Source organism: Camelus ferus, chromosome 3, assembly GCF_009834535.1.
Source record: "Camelus ferus isolate YT-003-E chromosome 3, BCGSAC_Cfer_1.0, whole genome shotgun sequence".
Taxonomy (NCBI): domain Eukaryota; kingdom Metazoa; phylum Chordata; class Mammalia; order Artiodactyla; family Camelidae; genus Camelus; species Camelus ferus.
The window spans coordinates 64,557,073-64,573,706 of NC_045698.1; the positions used below are offsets into that span (position 1 = coordinate 64,557,073).

The following is a 16,634-nucleotide window of genomic DNA, read 5'->3' on the forward strand; positions in this document are numbered from 1 at the left end:
AACCAGCATACTTAAGATTCAGGAGTGTGGCAGCATCTCATTTTCTAATTTGATGGAAACGGGTCTCTTATCAAACTGTGAAGGTGAAACCAGGGGAAGGGTGTGAAATGTCAATTTAAAAATAACCATTTTGCGCCCACTGAGACTAAGAGTTAGGACCTCGTGATTTTTTCAACAATGAGCATTAAGGAAAACACTCGAATCTCCTAGATTCAGGGACTCAGAGACTTAAAAGTGTGAGGGCCAACCCCATTGACATCACAGGTCCTTCCTGCAGTCACAATGCTGCTGGGCCACCCCAGAAAGATGCCCCAGAAACATGAAAACTTTAGTCAGGATGCGATCAAGTTTCCTTGGTACTTTGGCTTTCTGAGAGAGAAAAAAATTTTTTTACACTTCTGTTCCCTTTCCAAAAGATCAGATCAACAAAAAATAAAGTCAGGAAATCAAGCGTCATGAGTTCAGGTATTTATCTCATGGATTATTCAAGGTCTCTAAATTTCTCCTACTTTGCTAGCTTATATTTCTCATTACATAAAAACAAGGTAATAAATCCCAAAGAAGATCCTCAGATGGCTTGGGCACAATAGGGTGTGAAATCACTTCCTTGGTCTAAATGAGGGCATCTCGACAAAGCTTCCTGACTGTCTCATGGAAGCACCTGAGGTGATAAGCTATTCTAGCTGATTGAGGTGAGATGGGGACCTGCTAGAGGTCTGGGGTAGAGGAGGAGGGAAAGGAAGAAGTGCAAAACAAATTGGAAGCCTCCCTTTAAACTTCGCTATATGTACAGAAACTGCCCTCAATTCAAAAAAATTAAAAAATTACCACCACTGCAAAAATTCACTTGCTGTGGTTCCTGATCTGATTCTGCATTCTGGTTGCCTAGATACAGATGTCAACAAAAGTGCCTCCCTGACTCCAGAGGAACAGCCGGATGAACCTGATGGCCCCCTTCCTGGCTCAGCCAGTGACCAAGAGAAGAAAGCAAGTACTTTTCGATATTCACGTTAAAAATAGAATATTTTGCTCAGCTTCTTTAAAGCTTAATGTTGCTTAGAGAGATCTAAGGAGTCCTGGAAGAGTTGCTTTCTTTTCATTCTCCCTCATTTCCTGTTTGTTCTGCTTTAACAAAGTGACTAATGCTGCAAAGAAAAAGGATCTCAATTTGTGAATACATTCACTGGACTGACTTTTAATATGTGGGGCTAAAAATCTGATGACTATTTTTGTGAAGATTCAAAAGGCACTATAATAAACTCAAAGTGTAGATGTTATCTTTAACATGAAAAGACAATAGCTGAATACAAGTTTTTACTGGTATGTACCTGTCATATATTCCCCATTAATTCAAAGAAGCAGTGTTTTTAGGCTTTGTAAGTCTCAAACATCTGACCAGCGGATACAGCCTCTTGTGACCAGAAGAGCACTAGAAAGCTAGCATAAAGTCAAACACTGATCTTTGCTATCTATTGGCTGTACCACGTATTTGGCTGCAAGACTTTGAGCAATTACTTAACCTCTCTGTTTCCTCTTCTGTGAAATGTGTTAATTAGACCTATTATACCAAGATGTGGAGTTTGAATGAGCCACTAAGGTAAAGGACTTAGGAAGGAAAGACTCAGTCTGATTACTGTCATCATATTATCAACATCTGTATGATTGTGAGCAAGCTCCTTGCTTCTCAAATCCTCAGATTCCTCACCTATAAAAATAATCACCTTGAATTCTTCCTTTAATAAAGAACTATTTCGGTTACTTAAGGTAACTGTTGTTACCCATAAGGTAGAGGTAATGATTCCCACCCTACAGGGCTGTTTCAGGAATGAAATCCCATCATGCATGTGAAAGTATTTTAAAGTCCATTAAGTCACAAAGCATTATGATGAAACAGATGAAAACTAACACATGTAAAAAGTTCCATAATAATCACAAAGTTGTCTGTGAGACAATTTTGATACTATTACATTTAGTCTGTAGGAATAGGGATGAAACAGCTGACTCCTATATTCAATTAGCAAAAATATAAAAATTTAGTCCTAGGTACATAAAAAATTGCCCAGAGAAAAGAGGAAATAAATATGCCACAATGTTAACAGCTTTGCTCTAGATAGTAGAATTATAAGTGAGAATTTTTTTCTTTATCTTTCACTTCTCTATGTTTTTCCAAATGCCCCTCCATTGTCAGGTTTAACATTTGTTAATTTAAAAGTATGTGAGTTGTAGGGATAGACTGGGATTTCAAAATTGTAGAATAGATAAACAAGATTACACTGTATAGCACAGGGAAATAAACACAAAATGTTATGATAACTCACAGAGAAAAAAATGTGACAATGAGTGTGTATATGTCCATGAATGACTGAAAAATAGTGCTGAACACTGGAATCTGACACAACATTGTAAAATGATTATAAATCAATAAAAAAATGTTAAAAAGGAAAAAAAAGAAAAAAAGATTCTGGGGTGTGGAAAGATATCTAAAAAAAAAAAAGTATGAGTTGTATGTGTGTTTTTAAGAGTATACTACTTACAGTCTTGCAAACAAGACTTAAAACTGAACAAAGTAAAAACAAAGCAGATATATATCCAACTGTTTCCCTCCAGCAGGAGAAGGGAAGACAATGACCCAGTAATTTAGTGTCATTGGACAAGATATTCATCACATGCTTTCATTCCACAAGTACTCACAAAGGACTACTAGGTGCCAAATGTACAAGACCAGGGACCAGCCAGTTGCTAAGGCAATTCCACAAACAATCTCCCACAGGCCGGGGTGTAGCAGTGGAGAGGTGAGAAGGAAAGATCTGGCCTCAAGTAGGTGAGGAGCCCAGGGCACAGTACTGTTCCAGTTGGAATCTGGAGTGAAAACACGAACCAGGGCAAAGACCAACTATGTTCTCTAGGGAATTAGGATGGTTTCCATATCATGGACATCTGGGCGCCCAGTGGATTTGTATATCCATTCTCTAGGGAAACACCTGGCTTCGGAGCATCAGACCCATTGCAAAACCCCACTTAGCAATGGTGAGAGAGGGTCTAAAGAAGAATCATGGCAACTCGCTCCATTCTCAAGCTTTTTCTGGTTGCCCACCACCAAGTGGGCTGGGTCATAAAGCCTGACTACTGTAGCTTCCTTCAAAATAAAAGTACCTGATTTTTTTTTTTTCAGTTTTATTGGAGAAGAGAGATTTCTAATTAAGTTTCTTAGCCCTAAATTAAGAAGTAAAATGTGGTAGTTCCTAAGATGTTTGCAAAGGGAATGACTTTTGTAGTGTGTCTTAACATACTCTACCCACCATTATAGTTTAAAATAATATAAACTAAGAAAAAATACCCTAGGAACATATTTTGTTTAAGTTTTTAACTGAGGTGGAATACAATTCATACTCTTCCTACTGAATCCAATTCAATGATGGGCTATTAAAACTAGGATAAATCTGTGTCCTGCTTCTTTAAACTTAAAAAAAAATTAGAGCTTAAAACATTTTCAGCATAAGCAAAACAGGGAGTACATTTGGTATCCTCTTTCCTCCTAGAAATGCTGCAAAAGTTTGAATTTTCATGCAAATAGAACTTACTGGTAGTGCCATTTTCTTGAATTAGTTAAGTGTTCATATGGCCAGCTATGTTTACTACTAGAAGTTATGTACCCGTGTTCTGTACTTTTATTTCTCATTGACTCTAATAATCTGACATCCAAGTTTCTTAGAAAACAAAACTACTTGAAGAGACTAGTTTTCTAGGTTCTGGCTTTGTTTTTGAAAATTAGCAGATCCCCCTCAGAATTTACCATGTCAAGACTGTCACTGTTTGAGGACATCTTTAGTAACACAGCCAATAATCATTTGATATTTCATTTTTAAATTATCTAAGAATAATTTATGGCTTTGGCTTTTCCAGAAAGTTTTTGTTTAACTGTGATACCAAATCTATGAAATGAAACTCTCTAGAATCTTCCCAGAACTTGACTTTGGTTTTAGTCTCTAGCAGTACACATGAGGCATGTGCAAGATTAACTGGGCGGATGATCTGTAATCTACAGCATATATTTTGTTTTAAATTAAAACATTTGTATAAGAATAAGGTGGATAAGATTTCTCTGTAAAGTAGCTGATACATTTTAAACCTGTGACCTTTATTTTAGGTAACATTATCTCCAGCCAAAATGTCAACCAAGAATTCTACAGATCTAGTTGAATATGTTGACAAGTAAGTCTGTAAATTATAACAGCTTTAACTATTTAGCGTACTTGTTGATTTAGTTAGAGATTCAAGTGCCTGAATGAGATAACTTTGAGTTCATTTAAACTAATTCTCTGCTTTCAGATGGACTTCACTAAACCATCTCAGAAAGACAAACCTCTCTTTTTCCTTTCTGATTGACAGAACAAGCCAATTTTACTCTTCCTCTTTAAAATAACCTTTGTAGGTTCCTATAGATTTATGAATAAAATAACACAGTGTAGGCAATGAATGACATATGACAAGATCAGATATAGTTAACTGTGACTTTCAAAATAAAGCAAATAAATATGTTAACATTTCATGCTAAAAACTCAGGAATTTTGAAATGTAGGACATTTTGTCTCTGCTGTTTACAGTGCCACACCTGGAGCTCATCCAGGGAAAGGCTACAGAAGAGGGACAACTCTGGGGACTTGGAAATATAACATACAATTGGTACATGGGCATCATCCAAAAGGTCCTAGAATTCCTCTTTGTAAAGGCGAGATCACAGGGCAATGCATATTAGTTTGAGTTTCTATTTGAGTATGTCAAAGAAGGGTTTGGTCTGATGTGTCCATTAATGTTTTCAGGGCACCTGGAATTTAGTCTCAGGTCTTCTACTAAGTTTCTGTGTGACCTCACTCAGTCCCATTTGTCTCTGGGCTTTGTTCTGTCATTTGCCAAAGGAGGAGGTTGGACTAGGAACTCTCTAAGACCCATCATACCTTTAAAATAATTGAGTCTAACATGTACATCATGACCATAGAAAAAAAAATAAATAACCGAACAAAAGAAATGAATCAACGTGAAGAGAAAAATCTAAATACTGGATTTTCTTTTTTTTTTTTTAATTACCTTTAACAATGAAGATGGTAAAATGTTAAAAATCACTCATATTACATTATGTTCACAGTTCCTCAGTGAACTGAATTTAATGCATTCCAAACAGTTCAACCACAGTATATTAGCCCCTCTTTTCATGCTACCCATAATTTTTATTTGCTTATGTGACAATGAGACTATAACTTAGAGAAAATGGAACCAAACAAGAGGAAACTTTTTTTAATGTTTAAAAATATGACATTTGGATAGATGTCATTTTTCCTTAGTTAAGGACAGTGAATGTGGTATGCACAAAAAATAATTATCATAAATGGATATATTAGCTTATCTTGCCATCCAAGGAGAACATGGAGATCTGTTCCCACCTGACTCTTCACATAACTAATGGAAAATAGAAATCATTCTTCTAATATGTTAGATTTCGATATGAACCCAAGTGGATTTCTTTAGCCCAGGCTAATGATTTACATCAGAGGAGATAAGAAAAAATTCCTAGATAATGACAACAAACTTTAAAAAAAATCCAAGGAAATTTGTGCCATTTCTTGGGTTCCAAAGAAACTAAAATTAAGATATAGGAAAAGAAGTATGCTATAATTCAAAGCAAAAGTATGATGAAGATTATCTGACCCCAACATTCATTTCTACCTTGAACTTCCTCATCCCTTCCCCTGCTGTCTAAGTCACATATCCAAACTTTCAATGTACTGCCTGAGATGGCTGACTTTCTTTTGGTTGCTCCCCTCTAATCTCCCAGAGCAGGCTGCAAACTCCCTAAAGGAGGAACTCTCTGACCTTAATGCTTTTTGATACCCCTACAGTTGCCTGCCATGACGCACTGTATGTCTATTCTAAGGAACTGCAGTTGACAGATTTAATGGAGAGTAATGGTGGAACAATTGAATCTTTAGGGCTCTGCTAAGAGCAGTAGACTCTTAAGTAACTAATTAATTGGAAAAGCATAATGGCATTTGGGCATTTCAATCATCAGTACAGGTATGTTGCACTGACATGCTGAATCCAACAAAGTAAACATAAAGACAGTAATTTTTAAAATAACTTCATCCTTCAAGTCATAATACTCATTGAATGGCAATAAACATATTGATAGACAACAGGGTTCTCACACAAGTAAAAGTCAGTATTCTCAGAGGCTCTGCCTTATGAATCATATAGATTTATAAGGCATATGTAATACTAAAACTAATAATAAAAACAACTGAAAAAAGTAAAAATCTAGCAACAAAAGAGATAATGCCTCTCCAGTGAGTGAGGTTTGGCTAGACAGAAGCACATTAAAATGACAGGCAGACTGAGTGTGTACAGGGCCCTTCTCAGCCACAGGCAGTTGGAGCAACACCCACACACTATTAGTACTCACTAAATGTTAGGTCATATTAATAATCCATGCAGCAGGGGGAGGCGGAATGCTTGCAATCATTTCTAGGACAATTATGGTGACATTATATTAAAGGCAGTAAATAATTCTGATTTCCGAATGTGTTCATAGATTCACAGTGAGCAGATGTCCACTGATTTCCTGACAGTGTATTCAATGCTCATTTAAGCCTAATCAAGCAGAAAAGCACCAAAGCCTTTTTTTCTTATTTTTCTTTTTCTTCTGCTGGTAGGAGCATTGCAGGGAGCCCAGGCACCTGGTCTACTCTTGAATCTGCCTGTAATCAGCTATGTGACCTTGAGAAAAATCTTTGCCTCCTCTGTAAAATGAGGTGGGGTTTTAAGTGATGGATGATGAGGAGCCTGTGTCCCAAGGGCTGTCTTTGTTCAGGATAAGCTCCAGAACTCATTTCCAGAATACAGATTAGAGTCACCACTAACTTGCTATGTCTCACAATTTAAACACTCTTGTATGTAATAAAGTAAGTGATTAAGGCTTAAGAACATACATTATTCCCCCACAGGATTCAGTTGTGAGTGGAAAACAAATTCTGCCTATAAATCTCTTTTAATTTTGCTTCAATTGACCCCCCCCCGCCAAAAAAAAAAAAAAGAGTAAGTTTCTCACTACTGAATCAAATAATTTCTAAGGTCTCTTCCATCCCTTAGATTCTTTGGTCTTCAAAAACTGGTCATTATCATTTATTCACTTAACAAGTATTTACTGACCATCTCCTACACTCCAGGCACTATGCTAGGCCCTTGGAGAGTCTTCAGTGAACAATGACCCTGCCCTCACTGGAGCTTTTGTTCCAGCAAGAGGAAGAGATACACATTGTTAGACAGTCTGGCCAGGGTAAGCCTCATTGAGAAGTTAGCACCTGAGCAGAAACCAGGAGATGAGAGAGTGGGCCACGTGGATGCATCAGGGAAGAGCAAAGTTGCTAAGGTAGGAACACTGCTGTGGTGCAGCAGAAACAGCACGGGGCAAAGATGGCTGGTATAGAAAGGAGGGAGGTATCAACCTGAACCACAATGCTATCTGAGCCAAGAAAATGAAGTTGTTTGGTACTGAGGAATTGTCCAGGCTGGGCTAAAGCCAATATATATCTCAGGAATTCTCTCAGGAGTGCCTTTTGGGAAGATGGGGGTCTGGCTGACAGCCAAAGAATGGTATTGAAGATTTGGATCCATAAAACTATCAGTAAGCCAAATGGGCAAAATAATAAATGATTAATGATTTCTACTTTTAAGTAGAATAGGACATTCAGGGTCTGGGAAGTATTTATTTTCAAGGTTTTTTTTAGCACCATGGCAGACATTTTATTATCCCATGATGCATTGCTTTTGTTACTACGTGATGAAGACAGATATTCACAGTTACAGACACGAGAAAAGAAGACAAAACACCGCTGGCTGAGCTTTCTGTGGGCCAGGACATGATAGGTTAGAGATCTTTCGGGTTTTATTTTGCAGTATCGTATCCTTCTCTGAGGGCAACTAGGTCCTGGTGAGAAAGCTCAAAATAGTCTGCATAGCTTAAGAGAAAAAAAAAAAAAAAAAGAACCTGGGGCACCCTAGGTTGTTAGCAAGTTTTTTATTACCTGGCAGAACCTCTCCTACCCTGCACAGTTCTCTGGCCTCACTGACAATATTCATTATTAAAGCTTTCACCTCTTAATCTATGTTAATCAACTCATTTAATCCTCACAATAGCCCTAAGAGGTGGATAGTGTCACTATTTCACATGTGAAGACCCTGGGGTTCAGAGGAGTCAAATACTTGCCCAAGGTCACACAATACTATGACCAAGATTCCCACACTGTTTATGTTACTGCAAATCCTATTTTCTTAACTACTCACTATCCACATCCCACAACAGCTATCTTACAAACAAACACACACACACACACACACACACACACACACACCCTGGGACATCTTGGGAATCCTGGGACATGTTCACCTCCAGCCCATTGCTTGCAGCATGGAAGATGTGAATGCAGCCATATCTGATCTTCCTTCATGAGTGTCCCTCTGTAGGGTGTTGGCAGCCTGGACTCAAAGCATCTTAGCTGAGCCTGGCAGACACCGCCATCAGCCCCAGGGCAGTCGTTTATTCTCTCTCTAGTATCATCTCACTGTCCTCCACCTGTGATGGGCAAGACTCTGGCTTTGGGTGGACACAGCTACAGAAACTGGGCATTACCCACAGCACTCCCGTATCAGTCAGGGCAGGAGCGGCCCGCCTGAAGCTCAGTTCCTCCTGCCCCAAGAGGCTGTCTGGATTCTTGCCACACCTGAGAGCTTCTGCTCAAGTGTGACTACTGTGCTGAGGTCAGGCTGAGGCCAGTCTCAGTTCTCCAGAGCAGAGAGGGAGCCTCTCTAACCTCTGGGCCACAAGGAAGACCCTTCGGATTCCACAGAGAGATGTGAGCCAAGCAGAGGAAAGGTAACTGGGGTGAAAAATTACATAATGTTGGGAGCAAGTTTTACATATGTAGAGAAATATATATATATAAATATGTTATATATAACTATATAAATGTGTATCTTGAATATATATTTATATATGCAGAAGAATACATTTATATATATATACATACATGGTTCATAGTTACATATATAACTTTATATAAATATATCTTGAATATACAGTTATATTTATACACAGAGAAATAAATATATTTTATCTCTCTGAGAAAAACAAATATAACAGAGGTCTAAACTAATTGGTCTAAACAAAGCTGCTGTGATGTAGGAAAAAGAGTCAAAGGGGAAGGTTAAAATTTCCCAGCTGAGTTACAGATAATCTTCAACCTTCACTTTCTAAACATTGAGAACAATTTTACTTATGCCCAGGACTAACGGGAAGAAATGAGATAATGCTTATGAAAGTGGTATGTTACTATAAGCATTATGTAGAAATAAAAGAGTGTAATAATAAATTCCTTAAACTTTTCTTGGGCTAGATGTGCCCCACAAACCATTTACCATCTGTGTTAGTGTCCTGTGGCCGCCGTAATACTGTACCACAAACTGGGTGGCTTAAAATAGCAGATGTTTGCTGTCTCACAATTCTGAAGGTTAGAGGTCTGACATAAAAGTGTTAGCAGGTTGGTTCTTTCTAAGGCCTCTGAGGAAGAATCTGTTCTATCCATCACTCTTAGCTCCTGGTGACAGCCAGCAATCCCTGGTGTTGCTTGATTTGTAGACACATCCCTCCAATCTCTGCCTCTGTCTTCAGAGGTTGTTCTCCTTGTGTCTCACTTCATGTGGCCATCTTCTTATAAGGACATAGGACATATCGGATTAGGGGCCCACCAACCCCAGGATGACATTAACTAGTACAACTAGTCACATCTGCAGGGACCTAGGAGGTGACATTCTGCGGTACTAGGAGTGAGGTCTTCAGCATATCTTTTTATAGGGGCACAATTCAGCCCATAACACCATCTAATCATTACTAATAGTTATAATAAGAACACACGTGTACAACCCTTGCAGACGTTCTAAAGCACTTCAGATACATTATGTAAATTGATACCCTTTAGCCAACTCGGTAGGGCTGGAGTCATTATCTCCACAGGACAAGTAAGAAGCTCTCTTCTGGAAAACTTCAGAGGGGTCAAAGATATTAAGTGGCAGAGGCAGAACTTGAACACCCAATCTTCCAACTCTGAGTGTTCTTTCCCCTGGGAATTCACAAAAATAACACACAAACCCCAAGAATAGCAAGGTAATAGGGGAAGTGTCTCAAGAGCACCACAAAATGCTGTAAGAGCTCCACACACCATCACAATGATTTCCTGCTGCAGTTTGCATGTTTTCCCTGTGTCATCCGGACTCTACCATGTCCGTATTCACACAGGGACTCAGGAACACTGGCAACCTCAATGCCTCCATCTCAGTGCCGTTCACAAAAGGTACATCAGTAATCCTATTATTTTAGTGAAGGTGTTACTGTACATGGGGAGCTAGCCTCGTGTATTACATAACTTGTCCCTGGAAAAAATCCACAACCAGTGTCTTTCTCCAATCTCCTCTTGGTCGGATTACTATTTGGAGTCCTCTCCTTTCCAGGATCCTCTACACAGACCCCATGCTGACCCAACCCCATTGGCCTTGGGCTGCCTCTTTCTGTTATAGGTTATTTAAAACGTGACTTGGCTGCCTCACCTACCTATAGCATTCAGCCTGTGTAAAACTCAGCAATGGAGGCTTCTAGAGCCATGAAAAGCCATCTGCCAGGGTGGCTGGGAACAAGCAAAGGAGAAACTATAGAAAATACATTTTCAACTTCATCACTCCACAAACATATTCATGGATTATTTTCGTGAGGCAGCAAAATAGTCTCTGAACCGTCACTTTATTTATTTCACTCTTCTTCTCTACAGGACTCTAAGCCCTGAGGACATAAATAGCCACATAATAAATCACACAGAAATGAAAATTCTCTTCAGTTATACCCTTTTGTGTTCTAGAAAAGGGTTCAAATTTTCAGATTTTTGTCTCTTGAGTATTACAGGTTACCAAAACGGTTATCAGAATCTCCTGAGTAAATTTAGCACTCTATTCACAAGAACAGAACAGGCAGGGAAGTGAGAGGCACCGTGTACCAGTGCGTCTGCCAGCAACAGCACAGCTGGTGTATGCCACACCAAACTGCCGAGAAACAGAATCAGAGTTTGTGGAAAATCTGTTCAGATTCAGCTGTCAGCTACAAAATCAATGATTTGTGGAAAGCCCAAATATCCCTCTGAAAAGGCCCTCTGGGAATACTTCCTGCTGTGGTTAGTAACTCCATCTGCACAGTCTGGGATATTCAGCCATTTCTCTCCTTTCCCAGTTAAATTTAGATATATAAGTCCCACTGATATAATACACTAATGAAACAGTCAATTTTTTAAATTCAAGGTTGCTATGAGTGAAGAGCCTCAGTTTTTAAACTTTTCGATGATCTGATGCTTTGAACAACAGTCTTATCAGGAATCTCTCTTAGAAGACCGAGAATGTTCATGGGTTGAATGTTATTCCAGTCGCAGATGTAGAAAAGTCAATTGGAAAATAATATTCTCTTTCCTTATGGTGATAAAATAGGAAATATACATATAAGCTCTATCTTGATTTTGTAGAAATCATGCAAATAGAACTAAAAGAGCATCATTTGGGGCTTCATTAAGCATCATTAATAAACAATAATAATAACACTCCAATAGTAAATCTCAGGCATGAGAATAAATTTCAAAAAGGAAAACTCTCTACTTAAATATAAAATAAATTTAAATTTTAAGAACTAAAAGAAAGTAAATAACTACAGTTCTTCACTTATTTGTCACTTAACGTTCCATGGTTGTAGGCAAATACACTCACATAGCACAGGGTGCTGTCCTGCAAGGCTTCCTTCAGTGTGTCAAATACCAACAACATTGAGGTTGACCCTGAAGGCAGGACCACAGGCTGGCATCTGAGCAGACGTGGCAGCCCTGTGCCACTGGGCCCTCTGCTGGCTTAGGTCTGTTTCCTCGTGCTCTTTCTAGACACAGTCCTGCCACCAGCCAACAGCACACCAAAGAGTGAGTGCACATGGGCACCTTGTGAGCCTGGGCTGCAGTGCAGTTGTAAGCACTGGTCTCACTGCCTCCCACCACATGTTTCTACGTGGCATCTCAGAACTTACAGCCAGACAGCAAAGTAGGCCATTAGCTCTGTCTAAAGAAGAATGAACTGAGACCCTTGGCTGGTAAGTGCTGAAACCGATTTTCCACCCTCAGTATATCTTGCCTTCCAACTTGCCAAGCTGCTTCTGCTAATCTGCATAACTTGAAAGCTCATAGGCCACATTCCACATTTCAGCACTTCATTATATATCCTTTAACACTGCCTTTACACTTTTAAGACTGGTCATGATTCACATGACCAGTCTTAAATAAGTCAGTGATGGTCAGTCTTTAGAATACATCAGTCATCTATGTGCTCATTTAAAATACACATTCTTGTTCTTCCTCTCACCCCCCAAATTATGATTTAGTAGGTCTATCTTGGTGCCAAGGAACCTGCATTTTAGCAACTTTCCTCCCTTCCCCTTCTAATGATAATAATGCAAGTTTCTTTGCAAAAAACCCTGAATCAGACCAAGTTCTTTGAGGGACAGAACCTTTATATATTGTGTATGGACTAAGGTAGACATCTAGCAAATACTTACCAATATATTTCTATTTCAACTGATATGTTTATTGGTTAAGTTATTAGACACAGATACAGTGCTTTCAGTTGCATGTAACAAAAACTCCAACCAAAATGGCTTAAATGTAAGGACATTGATTAGTACACATCAAAAAATCTAGTTTGGTTAATTTGGAGGCTTAACAACATCATCAAGCACCCAGGTGTTTTCTCTCCTTCTTCCCTGCTATCCTCTTTCCCCTCATGAACATAATATGGCTGCAGCAGTTCCAGGCATCACACACAGACATGACAATATCCAGGGAAAAAGAGGGAAATCTTTTCTTGGATATCTCTTCTTAAAGGCAAAACAAGCTTACCCAGAAGCCCCACAGTAAGTTTCTCCTAGCATCTCATCGGCCAGTATTACTTCACATGCTTCTACTAAACCAACTACATCTCAGCCCAGAAAAATGAGCTCACCATGAGTAGCTTGTGCCTCCTCGCCCTGAAGGACATGGGGGACAAGAGGATGCACCAAATCAGGCAGCAGCAGAATGTTAGGAAGGTAATCAACAGTGTCTGCCACACTGGGAACACCTAAGAGAAAACAAATTCTAAATTTTGGGAGGAAGGCAGAATGATTTGTAAGTGTCTGTGTAGAATGGAAGACAAGATTACACACTCTTTCACTGGCAAATCCAGGCTGCACATCATCTAGAGGCCAGAAAGCAGCACCAGCTCCAGAAAAATAATGAGCAAATCTGCAGTATCTGCAGTCCACCGCTAGGCTACGTGTCACCATCAGCAGGGCCTGACATCCTCTTCCCTTCTGCCTGTGACTCATGCACCCAATCCAGGGAAGCACTGTCAGCACATTGGGATTTTAGAGGAATGGATTTTATACACCGGAGGTTGCATTTGGTAGTTTTCCAGAAGAAAATTTTTGAGCCAAATGAGTGGTTGTTGGAATATGACTAATGAAACCCTTAGCTAAGCCTTCTCCACTCCTCAGATGCACAGGTGATAGGAAAGATAAATCTCACCCAGGCTGAAGCTATTTTATACCACTTGAGAGAGGAAACTGTAAACCTTGAGGCTTTAGCAACTTTTAGCTGTGAGGAATCACTTTTTCTTCCAATTTTCTAACAACTGAGCCTTAAGGGAACAGTCTGGCCAGAGCAATCAGTCAGTCAGTCAACAAATATTTAATGACCATCTAGTATGTGTCAGGCACTCCTCTCAGTGTCGAGGACATGGTAGAGAACAAGTTAGATACTGTGCCTGCCCACAGGGAGCTTTCATTCCAGTGATGGAGGGCAGAAAATAAACACAAACAAGTAAGTAAGATGATTTTAGGCAATGCCAGATATTATGGAGAAGATGAAATGGGGTATTATGATAGAAAGTTACTTAGTAGAAGGTTTACCTCAGGAGGGGATATTGGAGTTGGTACCTAAAGAATGGGAAGGAGGAAGCCAAGAAGACACGTTTGGGAAGAGCATTCCAAGCAGAAGGAAGATCAATTGCCAAGGCTCTGAGCTAGGAACTGCCTGGCATGTCTGACGAACAGAAAGAAGGCCTGTATGGTTGAATGAGTGAATGGAGGGAAGAGTGGGAGGAGATGAGGTTGGAAAAGAGAGGATGGATAAGGCACCAGAGGGTTTTAAGTAGGCAAGTGCTACACTTTTAGAGAGACCACTCTAGCTGCGGGTGGAAGGATGCACTCTTTGTGAGAAGGCAAAACTAGAGGAGATAATGGTGGCCAGGACCAAGAAACGAAGAAAGAACTAAGGAGAGAGTGGCTATGGATCCTGGGGACACTTCTATGTGTCATTTCTACTGCCACTCTACGAGGTCACATCAGTATCATCAATCAAAGTGTGTCCCCTGCTTCTGCTTATTATCTCTTGGAATAATAGGATAGTAATGATGGGAGTAAAAGTTAACATGTAATTTTGGAGTCAGACAGACATGAGTTTCAAATTCTGACCCTGGCATCTCCAAGTTTTGTGACTGCCCCTTTTACTGCCTGGTAAATTTCCTCAATCTGCTCTCCCAAATCACTAATTCATTCTTCAACTATGTCCTCTGTCATAGTTACATCATCTTTTATGTTTCCTTATTTTAACTATTATATTTTTCATGCCTAATATTTCTCCTTGTTTACTTCTGGTTTTCTAGGTTTTGTTTTCATTTTGCTAATGTCTTCCTATATCTTCACTATTAAGACCTTTATTAGCCTTTTAAAAATTTCAGGTTGCATATATTTTAGTACTTCTCTTTTGTGGGAATCTGTAATCCAGTGGATTGTTTATTTGTTGGCTAGTTGGTTTTTGAAGACTGTGTTCCTCAAATGTCCTAATACTTTGGCCTGTGAGTTCATTTTTCCCTGAAGATTTCAGCCAGACCCTGGTCGCCGATGAAGTCTTGTCAGCTGCAGTGAGCTCAAGAGGTGGGGTGTGGATGAGCCCCGGGCAGGGAAAACCACAGTCAACCACACCCCATCCTACAGAATAATTTCTCCCACCAGGAAGAAGAAACATTAGACGTTACTGTCCCATGTCTAGGGCATATGGAGGTGGTGACATTTTATAGTATATGGAAAATGCTTTGACTTTGTCTTTTTTCACAGCTAATCTAAAATAATTATAGGAAAAGATACTCTTAGCAAAGATTGCGAGAGATCTGAAAACTGTTTTGTCCTTAATGCTAAGATTATTTTATTGGGGTATAATTATTATGTATTAAAATATACAAACCAGAGTATATTTCTGGATGGGTTTGGCAAATATAATCAACTATGTGACAATCACCAAATCAAAATATAAAACTTTTTGATGTTTCGGAGAAGCCAGTTAGATAACAGTGATACTGCGGCAGTTTTGAAGTGACCACAAATTCTTTGATACTCCATTTTTTAAGAGGTGGAACCTAATTCCCCTCCCCTAGAGTGTAGCCAGAACTTGGTGACTTGCTTCCGGGGAATGGACTAAGCAAAAGTGATGGGTATGACTTCAGAGATCAGGTCACAAAAATAAGCAAATTAAGTAAAGAAAAAGACACCACAAAAATTAACTTGTCCTTCCAGAAGTTTACTTGTAAAAGGAAGAGGTAATTTGCTGAGGCCAATAGAAGCTTCAGGGTTTCATATGTTTCTTTGTCCTGATACTAAATAGCCCTAGTCACTGTGTTTTCCTTTTCTAATTCTTTTTTTTTTTTTTTACTTTTTATTGAACTTCTGACACTTTTATCTTTGCCTTTGAGTTATTATATCTTTCAGCTGTTAGAAAGCTGCCCAGTTTTCAATACAGAGTTATCATGCATTAAATTAACGTGCATCCAACTTGGCTTGTCAGAATGGTGGATAAAATACAGAACAGTTCCTGCTTGGGAAACATGAAAAATACATTATACAAGATCAAAGCATAGTCAGACCTGCTTCTCAGATGAGACCTAAGCCAAGACTCTAGCCATGCAGGTGTTTCAAGTCCTACTAGACTTCTCCAAGGGGAGAAAACACAGGCGTAGAAGTGAGGATGACAGTTCTGGTTCTGCTTCTGGTCCCTCCAGTTCATGCTTGTAACGTCCCTGGTGTTTCCTTTTCCTGCCCAGGGGTCGTTCTTTTCTTCCTGCCATTCCACACACCCAGAGACGTCAGCTGGAAGACAGACTCAACAACCAGGAGCGCACCATCGCTTTCCTCCTTGAGCAGGCCTTCCGCATCAAGGAGGACATCTCTGCTTGTCTTCAGGGAACCCATGGCTTTCGGAAGGAGGAGCTGCTTGCCAGAAAACTTCTGGAAAACCACATCCAGACCATCACCAGCATCGTCAAAAAACTCAACCAGAACATTGAGGTAGTTCTTTATTTCCCATATTGCTTGACAAAGATTATCAACAACCAATGTCATTTTTCAATGAGAGAAATGAGTCACTATTGTTTAAGTTTAAACAATTATAATTTTGTTGCCTCAGAGGGAAACAGTCAATATTTCA

General features: G+C 39.4%; 1 protein-coding gene across 1 annotated transcript in view; it reads left to right on the top strand.

Annotated features, from left to right (window-relative positions):
• Nucleotides 1–337: 337 nt before the first annotated feature.
• FAM81B (family with sequence similarity 81 member B) overlaps nucleotides 338–16,634 on the top strand; it is a 47,010-nt gene continuing 30,713 nt past the window's right edge. The window contains 5 exon segments of the mRNA XM_032476296.1: nucleotides 338–366; nucleotides 368–465; nucleotides 890–987; nucleotides 4,148–4,212; nucleotides 16,252–16,495. Coding sequence (XP_032332187.1) covers nucleotides 338–366; nucleotides 368–465; nucleotides 890–987; nucleotides 4,148–4,212; nucleotides 16,252–16,495 — 534 coding nt within the window.